This window comes from Trichomycterus rosablanca, chromosome 11, assembly GCF_030014385.1.
Source record: "Trichomycterus rosablanca isolate fTriRos1 chromosome 11, fTriRos1.hap1, whole genome shotgun sequence".
Classification (NCBI taxonomy): Eukaryota; Metazoa; Chordata; class Actinopteri; order Siluriformes; family Trichomycteridae; genus Trichomycterus; species Trichomycterus rosablanca.
In genome coordinates, this window is record NC_085998.1 from 17012572 (window position 1) to 17032262 (window position 19691).

At 39.3% G+C, this 19691-nt stretch overlaps 1 protein-coding gene across 1 annotated transcript; it reads right to left on the bottom strand.

Moving 5' to 3' along the window:
- Nucleotides 1-77: 77 nt before the first annotated feature.
- On the bottom strand, nt 78-18146 carry LOC134323631 (AFG3-like protein 1). The gene is made up of 16 exons (XM_063005208.1): nt 17945-18146; nt 16494-16584; nt 16282-16326; nt 13414-13511; nt 12508-12657; nt 11484-11558; nt 10887-11011; nt 9909-10182; nt 9539-9676; nt 9259-9412; nt 7291-7398; nt 5791-5916; nt 5343-5569; nt 3917-4117; nt 3627-3821; nt 78-2003 (listed from the first exon to the last, which is right to left on the bottom strand). The coding sequence occupies exons 1-16, from the start codon at nt 18056-18058 to the stop codon at nt 1776-1778; spliced, it is 2349 nt and encodes a 782-aa protein (XP_062861278.1). The 5' UTR covers nt 18059-18146; the 3' UTR covers nt 78-1775.
- Nucleotides 18147-19691: the final 1545 nt, after the last annotated feature.

Genomic DNA, 19691 nt, shown 5'->3' on the forward strand with positions numbered 1-19691 from the left:
CATCATTCTCAAATGTGCATACTAATTAATTTATTCATTTTCAGGCTGGCAATACACTTGAAGGCAGTCGAAATAAATACATTTGAATAACACCAGGGAAAAGTTTCCGCACTTTTATATTTTTGTTGGAAACGGTGAGGGTCAGACGAGTAGTAATTGGTCATGTCTGAGAGACTGAGAGACGCTTATAGTCTGAATTTAGAGCCATCCGATTTCCACCTTTTTTGGACCACTCAAAGAAGCTTTAAGGAGAAGATTTTCATGTGATGATGATGTAAAAGCAGCGGTGCGCATCAGTGGCTACACGCTCAACCAAAAACATCTTTTCAACAAGTTGGTACGACGCTGGAAAAAATGCATGGGAAGGTGACTATGTAGAAAAGTGATGTCATTTGTTTTTGAAATTCTAAATAACTAGAGTTTAAAAAGTGCAGAAACTTTTTGAAGAACCCTCGTATTTATTTTATTGCAGTATTGTTATTTTAATAATTGCTATTTTTGACCTGGCAAGTTCCCTCAAAACTCACAAACTTGTAAAATAACTTAAATTCTTTAAACTAATACATATACTACATAGAGTCACAAAAACAGCTGCAGGACCTAAATGTCCATTACAAGTGAACAAAATATTCTGACTATGTACATTCACAGACTATCACCAAAAGCAGGGTGCAGGGTATAGATACATCTTGGACGGTGGACCTGTCCATTGCAGGGTGATACTAGCAGAACCACTCACAGCTTATTGTACACAATTTAATTGACCATCATATTAAGACTTTAAGGGCTGATTTTGTGGTCAGTAAAGGATAAACACCTAAATCCTTTAAGACTCTGGAATCTGACACCCATGACAGAGGCTGACCATTAACATTAAAAGCCTCTTGACCTGAGAACTTGTTATTGTAACAGATTAGCAGATATTTACAAAGAATCCACAATCACTGACAGGTTTTCATGAGGTCAAGACTCAATGATACTAGAAGACATGAAGGTTATGATGCCTGGTACAAACCAACAGAAGGGCCCCTGTGACTCCAATTGCAAATAATTTAAATACTGATGGTGCAGTAAATGTGTCCAATGCACAGTACATCAAACTCTTCTGTTTATGGGTCCGAGCAGTCACAGGCTACTCAAAGAGCTTATGCTAATTCCTGTTAATCGTCACAAGCATTTACAATGGACACACAGGAATCAGAACTGGGCATTAGAGTAATGGGGAAAAAGTCAACTGGTCCAACAAATCTGCATCAGCAACAATTTCTTCACTGAGCCAATTAAAATTCATTTAACATTTCACATTAGCCAATCAGGAGCCTTCAAATTTTATTTTAGAATACTATTTATTTAGGAAATGTAAAAAAAATTGCACCTCCTAATGGCTGTGGCCAAGACAAAGCAGGTGCCCGGCAGGCCAACAGCATGATAGTGGGTTAGCGCATTTTACCACTGTGCTATGTCCTGGTCAGGGTTGCAGTAAGTCTGGCCCCACCCAAATACACTGGGTGCAAGACAAGAATGCACCCAATCCAGTGTTCCAATCCCAACTTCTGCAAGCTTTTGGGAGAAGGGAAAAATGAGAATACTGGAGTAAACCCAAGCAGACATGTATAGAACATTCTAAATGGTTCATAGATAGAGACCAGAAGAAGGGGTTCAAAACCAGATCCTCAGGAAACTGGTGCTGTGTGGCACCTAAGCTACATAATACAATGCTAAACTGTCAAAATGACTGTCACAGTAACCTAGCAAAAGCTCCATATATTCTGATGCTACATGTACACAAACTCTTTCTGCTGCTGTGAAGAGTCTTTATCCTGGAAGTCCTGTTTCTGGTTCCAGTCCTTCAGACCCTCAGGCAGACTTGTGTCTTCATCAAGGCTGCCTGTGTCTTTAACAAACTCTTCATATGTAGATTTCTCCATAAACGGCCTCGGTCCTAACAGTTCCACCATGTCAGCCTTGTCCAGGACCTCGTTCTTTAGAAGGCGCTTCCCCACCTAAGATAAAAAAAAGGGAGTTACAATACAATACAAAAAAAGTAAATCAAGTGTGTTATCATTAAGGCCCTAATTCACGGCCATAAAAATCGCATCACAGACCATGAAATGAGCCATTTTCCATGTAATATGCAATTTGCTGTGAAATTTAAAATTTAAGGCAGTGGTAACTCAGTGGTTAAAGTATTGGACTAGTGATCAGAAGGTTGCCAGTTCAAGGCCCACCATCACTAAGTTGCTACAGTTGGGCCCCTGAGCAAGGCCCTTAACCCTCAATTGCTCAAATCATGTTTAGTCATAATTGTAAGTCGCTTTGGATAAAAGCATCTGCTAAATGCCGAAAATGTTTGTTTGTTTGTTTATTAGGATTTTAACGTTATGTTTTACACTTTGGTTACATTCATGACAGCAATGCTAGTTACTCATTACACAAGGTTCTTCAGTTCACAAGGTTGTATCCAACACAGTAATGGACAGTTTAGTGTCTCCAATTCACCTCACCTGCATGTCTTTGGACTGTGGGAGAACATGCAAACTCCACTCAGAGGTTACATTAGCAATTGGTTAGACAAAATGCCCAAGATGCCATAGTCTAAAGCAACTAAAAACACGACTCGGGTAACTGAGTGCAATTCTGTAGACGCAGAGGCGGTGACGATGATTTTCGTCTTTCAACTATTAAAGTAGGCTGTGTTGTGTATTGTAGCTTCCATTTATTCTATCATTTAATTAAGGAGTGTTGTTTAATGGCCACCGTGAAATATGAAAAATCATTTTTTCCCTCATTTTCCTCCCAATCTAGTCGTATCCAATTACCCGATTGCATTACGCTTCATCTCTACCGATGTTGATCTTCACCCTGGATAAGAAGAGCCAAGACTGACACACGTCCCCTCCGACATCTTACGAATACGATACGAATACGAATCCTTTATTGTCATTGCACATTGTACTTGTACACTTATACAACGAAATTGAAATACAACCCCCCCTCTCGGTGCAAGAAAAAAAAAAAAAAAAAGGAAAAAAACACAGCAAACAATAGTACTAGTATATACAAATATAAATATAAAAAAAGCACTTAAACAAAACCGAAGCAGGAAAATAAGCTATTGCACATGTCCAATACATGTCCAATTAAATTTTTTAAATTATAAGTTGCACATGTCCCATTAAAGTGAATGAAATTGCAATTGCACAATACCCGTTGAATGACACATGATGTGTCACATGTTTGTGTTTAACAGAGCTATGGCCCTGTTGTAAAAACTGTCTCTCAGTCTATTAGTCCTTGTTTTGATTTGCCTGTACCGTCTACCCGCATGAGGCGAGGTCATATGTGGATCAGCTTTGTGTACAGAGTGACACCCTGATCAATGCATTATCCCTCATATCTGCATGTGCAGGTGCAACAGAGAACAACAGCCACTCATTGTTAATGAAGATGCCCAGCCAGCCAGATAGCAGATCTGAGTTTCGAACTGAAGAGTTAAAAATGTCAACTTTGGTGTGCTAGCGTGTTTTACCCGTGCGCCACCATGAGCACCCATGATTAAAAAAAAAAAAAAAAAAATAGGCACATTTTCAGTGAATTTAGTAGGGCCCTAGTTATCATGTTCTTACCTTCTCCACCAGCTCCCGTTTCTCAGTGACGAGCTGGTGAGTTCGCTCGAACGCCATGCTGATAAGAGAGCGCACCTCCTCATCTATGAGCTGTGCAGTGGCTTCACTGTAAGGCTTCTCCAACACCATCTCGCCCTCCTGCGGCATATTAAATGCCATCTGGCCCACTGACTCACTCATTCCGAACTGCATGACCTATGTGCAAATGAGGCATACATATGATTTGTGCAAAAACAAACAAACAAAAAAAAAGCCCTACGATACAAACTGAATTAAAACTTGCTTGCTACCTGGGAATAAGCAGACCGAGTAACTTTCCTCAGGTCGTCTTGAGCACCTGTGGTGATTCTGCCAAAAAACACCTGCTCTGCTACACGTCCTCCCAGCATCATGCACATCCGGTCAAACAGCTGTTCGCGTGTGAACAGGTGCTGCTCTTTAGGTAGGTACTGTGCATAACCCAGTCCCTTGCCACGAGGAATAATGGACACCTGTAAAATTAAATGAAATAAATTAATGTGAAAAAAATTATCAACAAAATGGAGTAATTATTTTGCATACATGATACAACTAGTGTATATTTATTTCTTTTTATTTTTTAGGATTTAAACATCATGTTTCACACACTTACATTCATGACAGGACAGGTAGTTACTGGTTACACAAGATTAATCAGTTCAAGTTTAATGTCAAACACAGTCATGGACAATATCGTATCTCCAATTCATCTCACTTGCATGTCTTTGGACTGTGGGAGGAAATCGGAGCTCCCAGAGGAAACCCACGCAGACACAGGGAGAACATGCAAACTCCACACAGACCTAGACCGAGCCACCTGAGAATCGAACCCAGGACCTTCTTGCTGTGAGGCGACAGTGCTACCCACAGAGGCACCATGCCACCCCAACTAGTGTATATAGGGTAAAGAACAGACTACACATACACTTAGGTAGTTATTTTTTTGATGTAACGTGAATGAATTATAGCAACATCTGCTTCACTAGGTGCAATGCAGTAGCACACCCCAGACAGAATGGCAGTCCATCGTGGGGCCTCGTCCATGTATGCCAAACAGCCAGTAGCCCCACTGGGAAACCTGGATCCCAGTGGTAGTGGGCTAGTGCAGATTACCACAGCACCACCTAAGCACTTGGTATAAAAATTAAACATGGCAAATAAATCACACACTCTGAGGCAGAGGATGGGTATAAGGTTTTTTCTCTTCCAGCGTGACTGTGTATTAGCCCATGCTGGATTTCGGTTTGGAAAAATTCCAGTGACCTGCACTGAACCCGGACCCAATAGCAAATGATTGTAATGAATATGAACGTCAACTGCTAGATTTCCTGTCCAACGTTTGTGCCCAATTTCACAAAAGTTTTTGGACTAAACAGGCATAAATTCCCACAGACATATTCAAATATTTCATGGGAAGCCTTCCTAGAAGAGTGGAGGCTGTTACAGCTGCAAAAGAATGTGGAAACTCCATATTAATGCCTATGGTTTTGAACTGGAAAGTCCAACAAGCTCAAAGTACTCGTGTCTAAATACTTTTGGCCGTATAGTAAACATATAAATGGGAATGGCTAACCTCCTCCAGTTCTTAACCAATTCTTGACCAAAATGCAGCAAGCCAATCATACTTAATCGATTGTATCACCTGACCCAAGTACAGCCCAGCCCTAATAGATAACTAACAAAAGTTCTTGTGTGCACCTTTAGTAGGGGGTCTGCATGCTCCAAAAACCACCCCACGACAGCATGGCCGGCCTCATGGTACGCAACAGTGGTTCTCTCAGCTGGCTGCAGCACCCTGCTCCTCTTCTCCAGCCCTCCTATAACTCTCTCCACAGCTTGTTCAAAGTGCTTGGGATTCACAGTCTGGCTGAGGTGTCGAGCCGCAATGAGCGCTGCTTCATTACAGACGTTGGCAATATCAGCACCTGCACAGAAACATTTCTATTTCTTTAAAAAAGCAGAGCTACACATCTGGATGGGAAAAGAACATCTTTGTTGTAAGCCACTGCTTTATTCCGATCAGGTGGCTCTGCGATGGATTGGCGCCCTGTCTACGATGAAGGGGGGGTCCTTTACAAAGTAGATACGTACAAATTTCATGCAAACAAATTAAGTAAAAAATGTTCATTTTCCATTGCTTTCTCACCAGTGAAACCAGGTGTAAGAGCTGCCAGCTTTCTTGCTAAGGAATCTGTGGTCAAACTGGACTCCAGCTTCAACGGCCTCATGTGCACTTTAAATATCGATGCCCGGCCTTTAATATCAGGAGGTCCTGTGTTAGAAAGACAGGCAGAGCAGAAAGAAAATGAATGTAGAGGGAAGAAAGCAGAAAGAACATTTTCTACCACCCAGACAAAGACGATGAAAAGCATTTGCCCTGAATGCCCACAAAAACGCCAATGTTTACATAACTTCAGTAACAGCAGATGTACTTCCACTACCTCCCAGATTCTTCTTCAATATGTGCAGATATGCTATTTTCCATGTCCTGGACTGGAATGTTCCATTAAATTAGATGTATTAAAGTGGGAAAAGCTTGTACGTGAAGTGAAAAATCGCTCCCAACACCATGAGAGCATTCCTGTCTAACAAGAACTGCTGACAGAACACATCTGTGCCGAGTTACACTGGAGAACCTGTGCCAGCAGAACTTGCATACAAAACATGAGGCTAATTCAGAGCATCTGAACATATTCTTTTCCTTCAAATAGATCTGGAGTAGTGAGTTCATGTGAGTCTGTTACTACAAGGAGCTTCGTTTTCCAGTATCAAGGATATGGCGTCACCACAATTACAAGAACCTCACTATTTCAGACAGCTACCTTACCTCTGTGTTTTTAAGTGCAGTACACAGTGTAGTGAAATAGTAGTCAAAACCTTCCTGATTTGGCACACCTACGCTTCATGGCTAACAGTATCTGGACACCCCTTCTAAGTGTGGAGGTCATGTATGCCAAAAACACTCTTTGTTAACAGGTGTATAAAATAACATGTATATAAAACTTTTGTTCCACCATGAATGTGATTTGATAAGCTTGGTGTGGAGGAATTCCAATGGCCTGGAGCTTAAACTTACTTATGGCTATGGTTTTGAAGTGAGATGGACAGGCTGATGATCAATTGTCAGGTGCCCAAATGGCCAGCCTAAAAAAAATAGCTGCAAGTGCACATGTCCAAGGGGACTGCTGCTAGTCTAAAGTCCTCCTCGCCCAATGTGGGGGTGGTTCAAGTGGCACAGAAGATAGTAAAAGTAATTACCAAATGATAGTAATAACCAAAATCAGGGAGAAAAGATGGGAGGAAAGGGATTTAAATAAAGTAAATATATCATTTTAAAATGCAAATAAATAAATAAATGCATTTAATAAAATACAAAAAAGTATTATTTTTAAATTATTTTAAAATAATTAATGTACATGAAAATGCTTTAGGCATATGCTAAAAGCAAAAACCACACCCCCTACAAAGTAACTATATTTAGTAACCTAATATCTGCAGTGGTTTACATCTGGTTTTGGGAGGCAAAATTATATTTCAACATTTGCATATCTATAAGGTAGAAAGAAATATAAGCCAGAATTCATATATATATAGCATGTAAACTGTTTGTATGGGCCAGTGCACCAGTGAAGGAAAACAAACTTACCAATGTAAATGTGCCTGTCAAATCTGCCAGGTCTCAAAAGTGCTGGATCTAAAACATCAGTGCGGTTGGTTGCTGCCAGCACCACAACGTTAACACTGCTGTTAAATCCTGGAGGTCAAAACATGGTGAAAATAACATCATACTGTATGTACATTTTTAAATTATTACATAAATGTTTGATTGCAACTATACAACCTGATAATGATTATTTAAGGTTGTACCATGTAAATAATCTGACAGGCCTAGATAGTAAACAATAAATGCGTCTACAATTTTATTACAAAGAATGTATTTTTAAGTAGTTCACTTTATTTTTATTTTATTCTTTTATTCTTTTATTTTATTAGGATTTTAACGTCATGTTTTACACACTTTGGTTACATTCATGACAAGACAGGATATTACTAGTTACACAAGATTCATCAGTTTAAGTTTTAATGTCACAGTCATAGACAATTTTGGATCTCCAATTTGCATGTCTTTGGACTGTGGGAGGAAACCTGAGCTTCCGGAGGAAACCCAGACTGACACACCAAGTAGCCTAATTTCTTCAGACTATATCACATTACATTTGCCAATGATGATGGACTCCACAAAAAATCTAAAGGAGACCTGTTTGTACCAGGACATTATCAGCAGGTCCTTCAATTTCTGTATGTTGCGAAATGGCTCATCATACAGTGCATCCTGGTGCCATCTTCTCCTAATGCCAAGTTCACACTACACGACTTTCCAAGTCGTCAGGTCGCTGTACAGTTCACACTACACGACTGAATCTCTTGCACTCGGGAGTCTTTCAGTCGGTGTACATTTCACACTACACGACTGATCGGCGATAGGGGGTTTCACACTACACGATCCATCACCAACTGGAATCGCAGACGAGCTTCTCTGGTCTCCTTTTTTTTCTTCTTTACAAAAACACACGTGAGAAGTGACGAGGGGTTTAATGATACCACGTCCAAAAATGCACGTCAACAAGTAGCGAGCGATCAAAGTTTTTGTGGTCTGATGTGCAGCGTAAAATCAAAGAGGAAAAATAAATGAATCTGAGTGGATTTGGCAACACAAACAGTATATGGCTTGTTCTGTAGTAAAGTGGATGTTAATTAATAATTTTGTAATGCAGCGTGGGTGTTATGTTTTGTAGAGGACGATCAAATCAGAAATACTGTAAAACGTGTGTGTGCCGGTGTATCCTGATATAAACTATATCCTCTTCTGCATTTCCCTTCACGCTGTATCCTGCGTTCTCATTGGCTGTTCGACATGTCACTCATTCCCAGTTGCCCATCCGAGATCAGATATCTGACGTGCTAGAAAACTCGAGCCGGTCGGGGCGAGTTGTTGGATAGTTCACACTTAGCGACTGAGAGCCGAGTTTTGATCGCCGAGTGAACGCTGAGTTGCTCCCGACCCGGAAAATCAATCGCCGACCAGTCGCCGAGCGAAAATCAGGGCAAAAATCGTGTAGTGTGAACTAGGCATTAGGTAAACAACGCACACGTGCCCGATTGTACACAGAATCTTGGAGGGTATGCAGCCCCAAACACAAAAGGATTAGATGTGTTGAGTGACCCATTAAATGTATGTTCTGTTTGTCCATACTAGACCTCATTGTGTTCAGGTCCTCTACCATCAATAAGTCATGGCTGCCTAACAACCTGCCGGTGATTTGTGGCTTGTCTCTCCTCAAAGCTCTGTTGGTGGGCTCTCACAACAGCTGCCATAATTTGACAATTTGGCCCTATTCAAAATCACTCAGGTCTTTATGCTATAATATCTGCTGCATTCAACACATCTACTACAACTAACTACCATCAGCCCAACATTTTAGCATAACCCTGACAGTAATATGGCACAAAATAGGCTTCATCATGAACATTTTTTGGAGGGTGGACCTAATAATTTGGCTCATCAGTGTTTTTCATAAATCTAAAGCTACAGCCTTTCTACTGTTGTACTTACCATCCATCTCCACCAGCAGCTGGTTCAGTGTATTCTCCTGCTCACTCTGCCCACCAAAGTTCCCTCGTCCTCTCTTCCTGCCCAAGGCATCAATCTCATCAATGAAGAGAATGCAGGGAGCATGTCGCCTAGCCATGGCGAACATGTCCCTCACCTGTAACATTCAAACAAATATATAAATTATATGCATGTCAGTAAAGATGAGTGTAAATCGAAAATCTGACACTAAATTATGCCAAGTTCTGATGCTGTCCTTTTGTTAAAAGTTAAAAGTTCTCACCCGGGCTGGCCCTACACCGACGAACATCTCCTGAAACTCGGATCCATTAACCGTTATAAAAGGAACTCCAGCCTCTCCGGCAGTTGCTTTAGCTAGCAAAGTCTTTCCTGTGCCGGGGGGGCCTGATAACAGTGCACCCTGTGTGCATATCATACAAAACAAGCAGAAATTAAAAGATTAACAAAATGAATAGATTTTTTTTTTCAGAACCATGCCTAGCAGGTGTATAAAGTGGATAAAAGCCATAAAAATTGTCTATGTAACATTTCTGCTGTAAAGTATAAAAAATCAGTTTATATTTTGTTAGTTATTCTAACCCAAACAAAGACCATCAAACAAACCACAATAAAACGCATCATCACAAATTTACCGTCGGAATTTTAGCACCAAGCTCCTGGTACTGTTTGGGTTTTTTCAAGTAGTTGACAAACTCCAGAATCTCTAGCTTGGCCTCCTCACAGCCAGCAACATCATTTAATTTTACATCAATGTTGTCTTTGATCATTTTGGCTTTAGACTCAGTCATCCTAAACAGATTATTTTCTCTCCTGCGCTTACGTCCAGCTGCTATCGGACCCTGTCTGGAGTTAATTAGGAGGAAGCCAACCAACAGAACAACAGGTAGCACAGCCAATAAAGATGACCTGTAAAAGTAAGGCAGAAAATAAGAAATCTCAACAAATCTGCTTCATTCATTCAGTTCATGAGTAGTAAATCAACAGATCAGAAAAGAATGTTCAGGTCCTTCAATCTTTGGAATTCCACTGACCCACTGGCAGGTACAAAATTTATTATATTCATTATAAGTGCTTAGGTCACAACTGTAGGTCACATCAAGACTGGGGACTCATTTAAAGCTTAGAATCACTTGTATTTTTGCTATGTGTTAAGCTTTTATTTGAATTACAACCACCAAAGAGAAGGTTTGTGGATGTGGTAAGGGAGGACAAGCAGGAGGTTGGGGTAAATGTTTAAGACAGGGACGATAGTCTGATAAGTTGACCCCAAATAGGAGCAGCCGAAAGAAGAAGACAACAACAATTAAAAAATTAGACACTAAAATATTAAAACAGTAGGTATGCTGATGCACTACAGTCAGTTTACACTGAGAATGTGCTGCTATATGGTAGATAAAGCTAATAAAATGACAGGTGAGTAAACATATAAGATAGATGCACCTGTTACACTAATACCCCTGTGTATGTAACCTTCATATCAAAACATATTATTAACATTTATAGAAACAGGTAGCCCTGTAAACCTTCTCACATGTAAACCTTCTCGCTTGAGAACTTTCCTAATGACGGTTGGTTAGCGGTTAAAAGAAATTTGCATCCCTAGTACTCACCAATCACTCTCAGTGCTGTACAGGACTGGCAGCTTGTGTGGAGCCTTTACACCAAGCTCTCTCTCTGTTTGCTCCAAGTTTCTTTCAAATGAGTCAACCGTACCAATGTTGAACCAAACATAACTCTGCAAAATAAAGCACAATAAAGGCATAAGAAATGATGATACACATTATGTTCATCAGTGGCTACATTCACATGCAATCTATAAACCTAAAAAGGCAAGATCTTCTTTCGGCTGGTCATGTTAGGGCAGCCACAGCAGATCATTCACATATCTGATTTGGCACAGTAAACCTCCTATTTATCTATATGAATACCCTGATGAGCTAAAACATTAGGACCAGCCAACAGCAAAAAAAAACAGCTGACCCTATTTAAAAAAGAACCCCTTTCTTGTCCCTGTAACATTGACTCCTACTGTCTGGTTGAGGGGCCAGTACGTGTTGAAAAGCATGTTCATCCATATGTGTTAAAGGTTTCTAATTTGCAACTGGCTAATCTAAAGAAGTGGCTAGTCCACATGCAAAGCTATTTGGAAATGCGCACCATTTTCGAGGTTGATATGCAGTCCATCCAAGTGTCTATGGATTACTCACCACTTCTGATGTGTTTACACCAGGGGCAGGAAACACTCTCACGTATTGTTTATTAACAACTTCAAGTCGTTCAACCTGTGAAAACATGCACTTTCATTATTTTTCATATGTCAATACATAGCACAAATACAATAAAAGCAGTGTGGACAATGTTTAAGTTCATATTACTGTAGTGCTGACAAGTTCTAAAATGAAATTTACAGCTGTATTCAGTGTCAAGTCTAAACATAGTGAGGGGAAGGAATGCAAACCGTCAAATTTGTCAAATCTGCAGAGAAATAAGGGGGTAATTAATCATTGCTTGATTAATGCTTTGTCGATTAAAAATGTCTTTATTTTATGATGGTTAATTTGAACTGAGAATGAGATATCAAACAGCTGACTTGAGACAACCTCATCCATCATCAGTGTGTATACACCAACTGGTGTACCAACTCATTTAGAGAAAAACATTTATATTTATTTTCATCAACCACTTAATATCCTGGTGAGTTGTGGCGGGTCAGGTTCCAACTGGAAACACTGTGCTTATGGCAGGAACACCCTGAACAGGGCTTTAATCATTTTCCCCGATCATGTTCATAGCACGCTGAGATTCTAAGCCGGTGGCACAGTGGTGTAACTCTCACTACGTGTAACATTCACTATTTTGTTTATATGAAACAAGTTGCTATAAGCTTGTCTGTTACCAATTAACCATCAACTAATGAAAACAGTTATCAATTAATAGAAATGAGCAACATTTGTATCCATCGCTTAAAGGCAAGCAGCCAAAAATGCTGAAATAAATTCACACCCCGAAATCTCTACTCCTAATAAATGTGCACTAAATGCACGTAATTGCTATAATCCTAATGGGTAACCTAAAAACTCCCACATAACTGCATACAAGTAACTTATTTTAGATGTTTTTTTTTTTTTTTTTACTTGAGTTGATATGATTATTCAACTCTGAATACAGCACCAAGTCATAACTGCAATGCCAAGGGTGCAAATACACATTTTTAAAAAGCTTTTTCCTTACCAGGCCTCTAGCCAAGTAGTAATTGACAAAATCCCGCCATGATATCTCTCTTCCTCTCTTTCGAAAGTGGAAATACAGAAAAGTTACAAGCATCCCAGCCCCAGCACAGAAGATGTTCCGAACGTTCTTCTCATCCCATGGGAAGTCTCCCTGTTACATAAATCAGAGGTTAAATAAGAGGGCTTGGGATTTCTCATGTTTAACATGTGTAGCTGAAACTGTGAAACAAACTCTGAGCTCTAGTGTTCTTCCCTGTGGATGTGTTGATGTAAAATGCTTGAAATAAATCTGTAAATCATAAGCAGTTTTTATATGCAGCTGTCAAGAGCATGTTTATTCTAATCCAGACTTCCCTAATTACATTTGTGAATATAACAGCCTCTACTTTTTAGGCTCTCCACAAGTATAGTGTATATAAAATAAACATATAAACATTTAAAATAGTTTTGCCACCCATGAGTGCAGTTTTCCTGGAATCACCAGACGCAAAAAGTTGATTGTAAGCCACACCTTCTCATCCCACAGCTGTGTCTGACCTCGCAAATGCTTGTCTCTAAATGGATGACAATTTCCAGAGACACACTCCGAAAAAGAGTGGGTGCTACTACAGCTTCAAAAGTAGGGGGTGGGGGTACAACACCCTATAAATGTCTATGTTTTTAAAATTGGATGTCCAACAAGTGTGTATTAGAAATAACAAATACGTAGTGGCTTTTTTCTCCTTTCATTTTCATTAACCGCTTTACCCTGGTTAGGGTCAAAGTGGGTCTATATATATAAACACCTTGTTTGCCATAACTACCCTGAATATTTATTAACCTCACATCAGGTCTCATCACTAACATCACTAAACAACTCAAGAAAATCACCAAGTTAGCTAATAAGAGTCATATAAAGAATATTTACTCTAAGGATCCGGGACCACCGACTGTTGTTTTCCTTTTCACCACCACCATTTCCTCCTCCAGTTTTGTTTCTGTGTGGTTCTGCTTCACCAGTTTTTGCTGTATAATCAAAATTAAGGTTGGTTTTCTAAGACAATAAAATTCACTTTAAAGAAATCTGAGTTTGCGGTCACTAATTCTGGGATTCTGGGATTTTTTTATTCACATCTTGTATTTAAAGATTGGCATTACTCTTAGTTCAAGCTGACTGCTGGAGGAAGGGGTGTCTGTGACAGGACTGTACAGGGCTCATTTTAGGTACAGTTCCTGCCTGTAAAAGCATGTTAAGCTATCATATAATGCTATAATCAAAATGCACTACATTATACTATACAGTTTAGAAGCTAAACAAAAATTAAGACTAATTTATGCTTTTAATTATTTCTTGTTTGGCTGTGTTGTGAGATTTCTACATGTTCTGTGCACTGAAAGCTTATGTCACGTTCCACTGTAATGCCTTTTTAAAATTCTGTTTATGCAAATTTCAGCCTGTATCTCCACATCAAGTTGTATCCAATTTACCACATTTATCACTCCATACATCTGCAGACTCCTACCCTGACAAGTAGGGCCATACTCAACACAAGCCCTCTCTGACACATGAAGCAGCAAACAGCTTCTCTTCCCCTGCATGAGGCGAGTTCATACAGAGATCTGTATTGCTAACTGACCGTCACACACATATCTCTTTTATTCCCTGTCTTTGTGCAGGTGACTTTAACCAGCCATCAGAAACCACAATTTACTCTTGCTACGGCATGATTAATAATAATAATAATAATACTTTCAATTTATATAGCGCCTTTCAAGATACCCAAGGTCGCTTTACATCGAACAATAAACAGTTCAGTGAGGTACAAAAAGAAAGCATAGTTAATTGAAGAGATGGGTTTTTAACAGAGATTTAAATTGTGGAAGTGGAAGAGACAGAGCGAAGAGAAGAAGGGAGAGCGTTCCACAGAGTGGGGGCAGCCACACTAAATGATCTGCCACCCAAGGTTGACAGCCTAAATCTAGGTGTGGCCAGCAGGCCAGCATCGGAGGACCTGAGTGAGCGCCTGGGTTTGTAAGGTGTCAGCAGATGGGAGAGGTAGACCGGGGCAAGTCCATGAAGGGCTTTAAAAGTAAGGAGTAGTATTTTAAATTGGAGGCGTTTATGCACAGGGAGCCAATGCAATTGCTCCAAAACCGGGGTGATATGGTCGTGTTTTCGAGTGGATGTGAGGATCCTGGCCGCAGCATTTTGAATAAGTTGTAGAGGGCGTATCGACTTGTTAGGAAGACCATAGAGCAGTGAGTTGCAATAGTCCAGCCGAGAAGTAACAAAAGCATGGACCAAAAGCTCTGCTGTCTGAGGTGAAATCATGGGGCGAAGACGAGAAATGTTACGTAGGTGGAAGTAAGCAGACTTTGTGATGGAGCGGATGTAGGGCTGAAAAGTTAGGAGAGGGTCGACTGTCACACCAAAGTAGCAGCAGGAAAAACAGAGGTGTTCCCAATGAGAAGAACAGGGCAAGAGAAAGAGGAAAGTGCAGCTTTCGAGCAAATATACAGAAGCTCAGTTTTATCGGTATTTAATTGAAGATAATTCGCCCGCAGCCATAGGATGAGATCTTGAAGACACCTGGAGAGAGCAGTAGGAGGAAAGGGATCAGAGGGCCTGAGGCTAAGGTAAATCTGTGTGTCGTCCGCATAGCAGTGGAATTTTAACCCGTGATTTCGGAAAATTTCACCCAGGGGAGAGATGTATAGAATAAATAGCAGTGGTCCAAGGACTGAGCCCTGAGGCACACCCTGATGTATGTATGCATTATTTGAGACATGGCACCCTAGCTGCACAAAATAAGGCCTGTCAGAGAGGTATGATTTAAACCATGCAAGTGGCAGGCCGGAAAGACCAATATTGGACAGTCTGGACAGAAGAATAGTGTGGTTTATAGTATCAAATGCGGCAGTGAGGTCAAGAAGTAGAAGCATAGAGACCAACCCTTTGTCAGCGAACAAAAGGAGGTCATTTAAAACGCAAAGCAATGCAGTCTCTGTACTATGATATGGACGGAAACCAGATTGAAAATCTTCGAGCAGGTGATTAGAATTTAAGAAATCAAGCAGCTGGGATGCCACGACTCTTTCTGTAATCTTGGAAAGAAACGGAAGGTTTGAAATAGGTCTGAAGTTACTGAGATCAGTGATATCAAGATCAGGCTTCTTGATGATGGGAGTGACTGCAGCGAGTTTCCATGATGGAGGAACATAGCCAGAAGAAAGTGATAAATTGACCATGTGACAGATAGGGGCAGCAAAAGCAGGCACAGAGGACTGAAGGAGGAAGGTAGGGATTGGGGCTAGACGGGCGTATGTGGTAGACTTTGACTTAGTGATGATTTGTGAAACTTCAGCAAGATCAACTGGTAGGAAGGAAGAGAAAAGTTCAGAACCAGGCACCAGCGAAAGATGGGATGGGGCATATGCAGGTGCACCCTGAAGCCCGCTATAGATAGTTGACACCTTGTCACTAAAAAAGTTAAGGAAGGCCTCACACAAACCAGGGGAGGGGACAACTGGGTCACTGGGGGGGCATACTAGTTTTTTGACTGTGGTGAACAGCCGTTTAGGATTTTGACCAGCTTTTTTAAACACCTCGGTGTAGTACAAACAGCGAGCTTTATTTAGGGCCGCTTTATAATCGGCCACGTGGTCCGTAAATGCCAAAAAATGAACTGCGAGGCCAGATTTCTTATAACGCCGCTCTGATTGTGGCTCAAACTTACAGTCTCAGAGTAACAGTGTAAATTTTTTTACTGTATTAGTATATTAAAAATAGGCTTACCTCTGGGTTCAGCAGCTGATCTTTTTGGGAAAAACTTCTCAAATCCTGAAAAGATGTAAAAAAAACAAACAAACAATGTTTTTATTAAATTAGTATTAGTATTAAAATGTTAGTATTAAAATAAAATAAAACAAAACATTGTTTTCATTCACATAATTAAGCATTGGAATTGTTTATACTACTGTGTGTCTTGAACAGAACATAAAAAATACCTTTTGGTGGTTTGCTTGTGAAGACTCGTGAATGTGACAGCAATGCTTCATTTGATAGTAATCTTAATTTCATTCGATGCCGAGAAAAATTCTGTGAATACATGCACGACTTATACAATAAACTATAATGTTTAAAGTTGTCTAAATATTCCAGCAATTTTAGTTACAGAACTATTAATACTCTTGGTAAAGGTGGGTAAACATCATGATAAATAAGCTGATTAGCCACAAAGTAAACCACAACATTTTTTTGGCTCATCTGAAAATAGAACCAGGTCCCAGCCCACGTTCCAGTAGAATCTAGCAAACCAGCAAATATTCCAGTAGAATCTCGCAAACACCACTCAAGGTTTGGTGAATAAAGAATTCTTGAGGCATGACTTCCAAGTAGTGTTGCCATCTTCGTCACCTTGAAAGAAACTTTTGTTCTTCTTAGCAACATGCATGTATTCTCTAGCCTCGTTACATGTATGTCATACATATTGCTTCAAATTCAAGACAAGAAATTCTACTTTAATCTTATCAGATCAAAATTTTTTAATCACTCTATGTATCTGTTTGTCAATTTATTCAGTAAGGCAGTCTCTTTGCAAAGTATCTGCTTTAGATCAGAGTTAAGGTTACATGGAGTATAAAAAATACTTTAAGCACCAATATTTGCTTTTATATTTCAATTAATAGTTAAAAGATTTTTTTTTAATGTAATGTTTTATACAACAGCAGAATAAGACTTACTTGACTATGATTAAAATAAGGTCTTTTAGACTTAAAAAAAAAACAACAACATTGAGACCAAGGGCTATCAAAGCAATCACAGTCAAGTTTATCAACGTTAGTTGTTAATTTAGAGCGCTAAAATTTAATTTCTTATTCGGATTAATGTGGATAATCGTAATTTTAATAATAAGCTAACTATTGTTGTCATAATTTAGATTCATATCCCAAAGCCCTAAAAGAAGTAATATCTACAAATCATTGTTGATTCATGTAACGTGGGTCAGAAAAGGTGAAAAACATACTTTGTTATAGTTTCCACATATCAACATTATACAGGGTGTCCCTAAGTCTGGACACATAGGCAAAATGCATATTTTCAATAAATTGCATTAGAATATTATTCAATAAAACCTTTCATGTGTTTTCGCTATGTGTGATGTAATATGTATGTGTGTGTGTGTGTGTGTGTGTGTGTGTGTGTGTGTGTGTGTGTGTGTGTGTATTTTAGTAAACATATAGTTAGTTATAGTTAGTGATATTTCCTATGTGTCCAGACTTAAGGGACACCCTGTACAGTAAGAACATTATAACCACTTTCTAATATAATTAATAATAAGCCAAAACATTTACAGTGGATGTTTAAATTGAATACAGAATTGCTGTCGTTAGAACAACACGTACCCAGGAAAAGATGGTGGAACTCATTCAGAACAAAAACAATGTCAACTGCTTACCCCGTGCTTAAATGTTGCTGCTGTATTACTGTTCAACACACAGCATATTCTTCTCCAACTTTCTGCTCCTGGTTGTAAACATTGTATCGAAATATACCGTAATATCCGAATCATTGCACAGCTGTAACTTGCAAACTTCGATCGAGCAAACTGGATCAAAACAGCCGAGTGCAGAGCGTTAATAAACAACAAAAACAGCTCCCCGGTGCTGTGTGAACGACATGCAGTAACACACCGAGCAACTCCGTAACTCCTAAACGTCTTAGTAACAACATTAATATGTATTAATTAATATATAAATTTAGTTAATATTAAGACTTAATGCAGTATATACACTCTTTTATAACTGCACTCAAGTTCCTAACCAAACAGCGAGTTGGCTCTGAGCAGAGCGGTAGAGAGAACAGAGTGGCGACACTCCCATAGGGAACCGTTGGAAAGGGGGCGGGACATATTTTCTGTGCAGCTTCCGGGTTGTGGAGCTCTGTATAGTTCCAAATGTCCCATAGAGCCCCATTCATTTCCACTACTTATCAAGCATTTTTAGCTGTTTGTTGCTTTGTTTTAAAAAAATAATGAATTTGATGTCATTAATATACTTAATACTGTTATTGTTTAGCATTTGCTCAGCACTAAATGTTACATGTTTATCTTAATTAATAGGTATAACTGAATTTAGCTTAGTCAGCTAAGCTAAATTATTGACACTAGAGTCTTTTCACCTAAAATTAATTAATTAAAAGTTGATTAATCAAGAGTCTTGTTACAGAAATTATAATAAAACATCAGAGCCATAATAAATCATGCTACTTTTACTTTCATACTTAAGTACATTTGAAGGTAAATTTAGTTTAGTACTTTAGTGGAGGTAAAGAGTATTTATACTTTTACTGGAGTAATATTTCACCTTGGATATCTCTACTTCAACTCAGCTACATGGCTTGTCCACCACTTACATTAGACAAAATGAACTAGTGCATATTAATTATGAATTCATGTATTACATGTAGGAATAAATTATCACTTACTCATGAAATAAGAGATGAATGAATGCTATTTCATGTACCTGCACTATAATGTTAAAGGTACGGTAGTGTGTTTATGAATCTGTTCATTCAATGCAGGTAAACCTTATGAATCCAGCCACATGGCTTAGTGTTTAACCAAAATGATTATTATTATGAATCCTCAGAAAAGTGAAGGGAGATTAGTTTATGTAAAAAACAAAACATAAAAAACTGTCTAATCTCCGTACTGTATATTGTTTATACTACTTAATGATATGGCATTATGTAATGTATGCTAATATAATGTACTGTGTTAACAAGAACGACCTAATAAGTCATTATAAACATCAATCTTCCACTTCATATACCAAGTTGACATTAAAGCAGATGCAGTAAATGTAAAGGCAGATGAAAATACCCAGAAATTGTACAAATGTTTATTATTTAGCGTTTAATATTTCATTCACTGCTGCCTGTCCCATATGAGAACATGACAGCGCCGGGTTTGTTTGGAACTATTGGAGGGTTACATGAACCACGTGACCGCGTAGCGGCGAGATCAAGGAGTGTCGCAACTCTCTCTATCTACGGCTCTGGCTCTGAGCAGAGCGGTAGAGAGAACAGAGTGGCGACACTCCCATAGGGAACCGTTGGAAAGGGGGCGGGACATTTTTTCTGCACAGCTTCCGGGTTGTGGAGCTCTGTATAGTTCCAAACAACCCATAGAGCCCCATTCATTT

Bases quoted from the DNA above. Each gene is read 5' to 3' on its own strand.
- LOC134323631 (XM_063005208.1), bottom strand. From the start codon at position 18,058: ATGATTCGGATATTACGGTATATTTCGATACAATGTTTACAACCAGGA. The intron at 11,559-12,507 runs GTAAGGAAAAAG...ATGTTTTCACAG, and splicing joins ACTACTTGGCTAGAGGCCTG to GTTGAACGACTTGAAGTTGT. The intron at 5,570-5,790 runs GTGAGAAAGCAA...GTTTCTGTGCAG, and splicing joins TCTTACACCTGGTTTCACTG to GTGCTGATATTGCCAACGTC.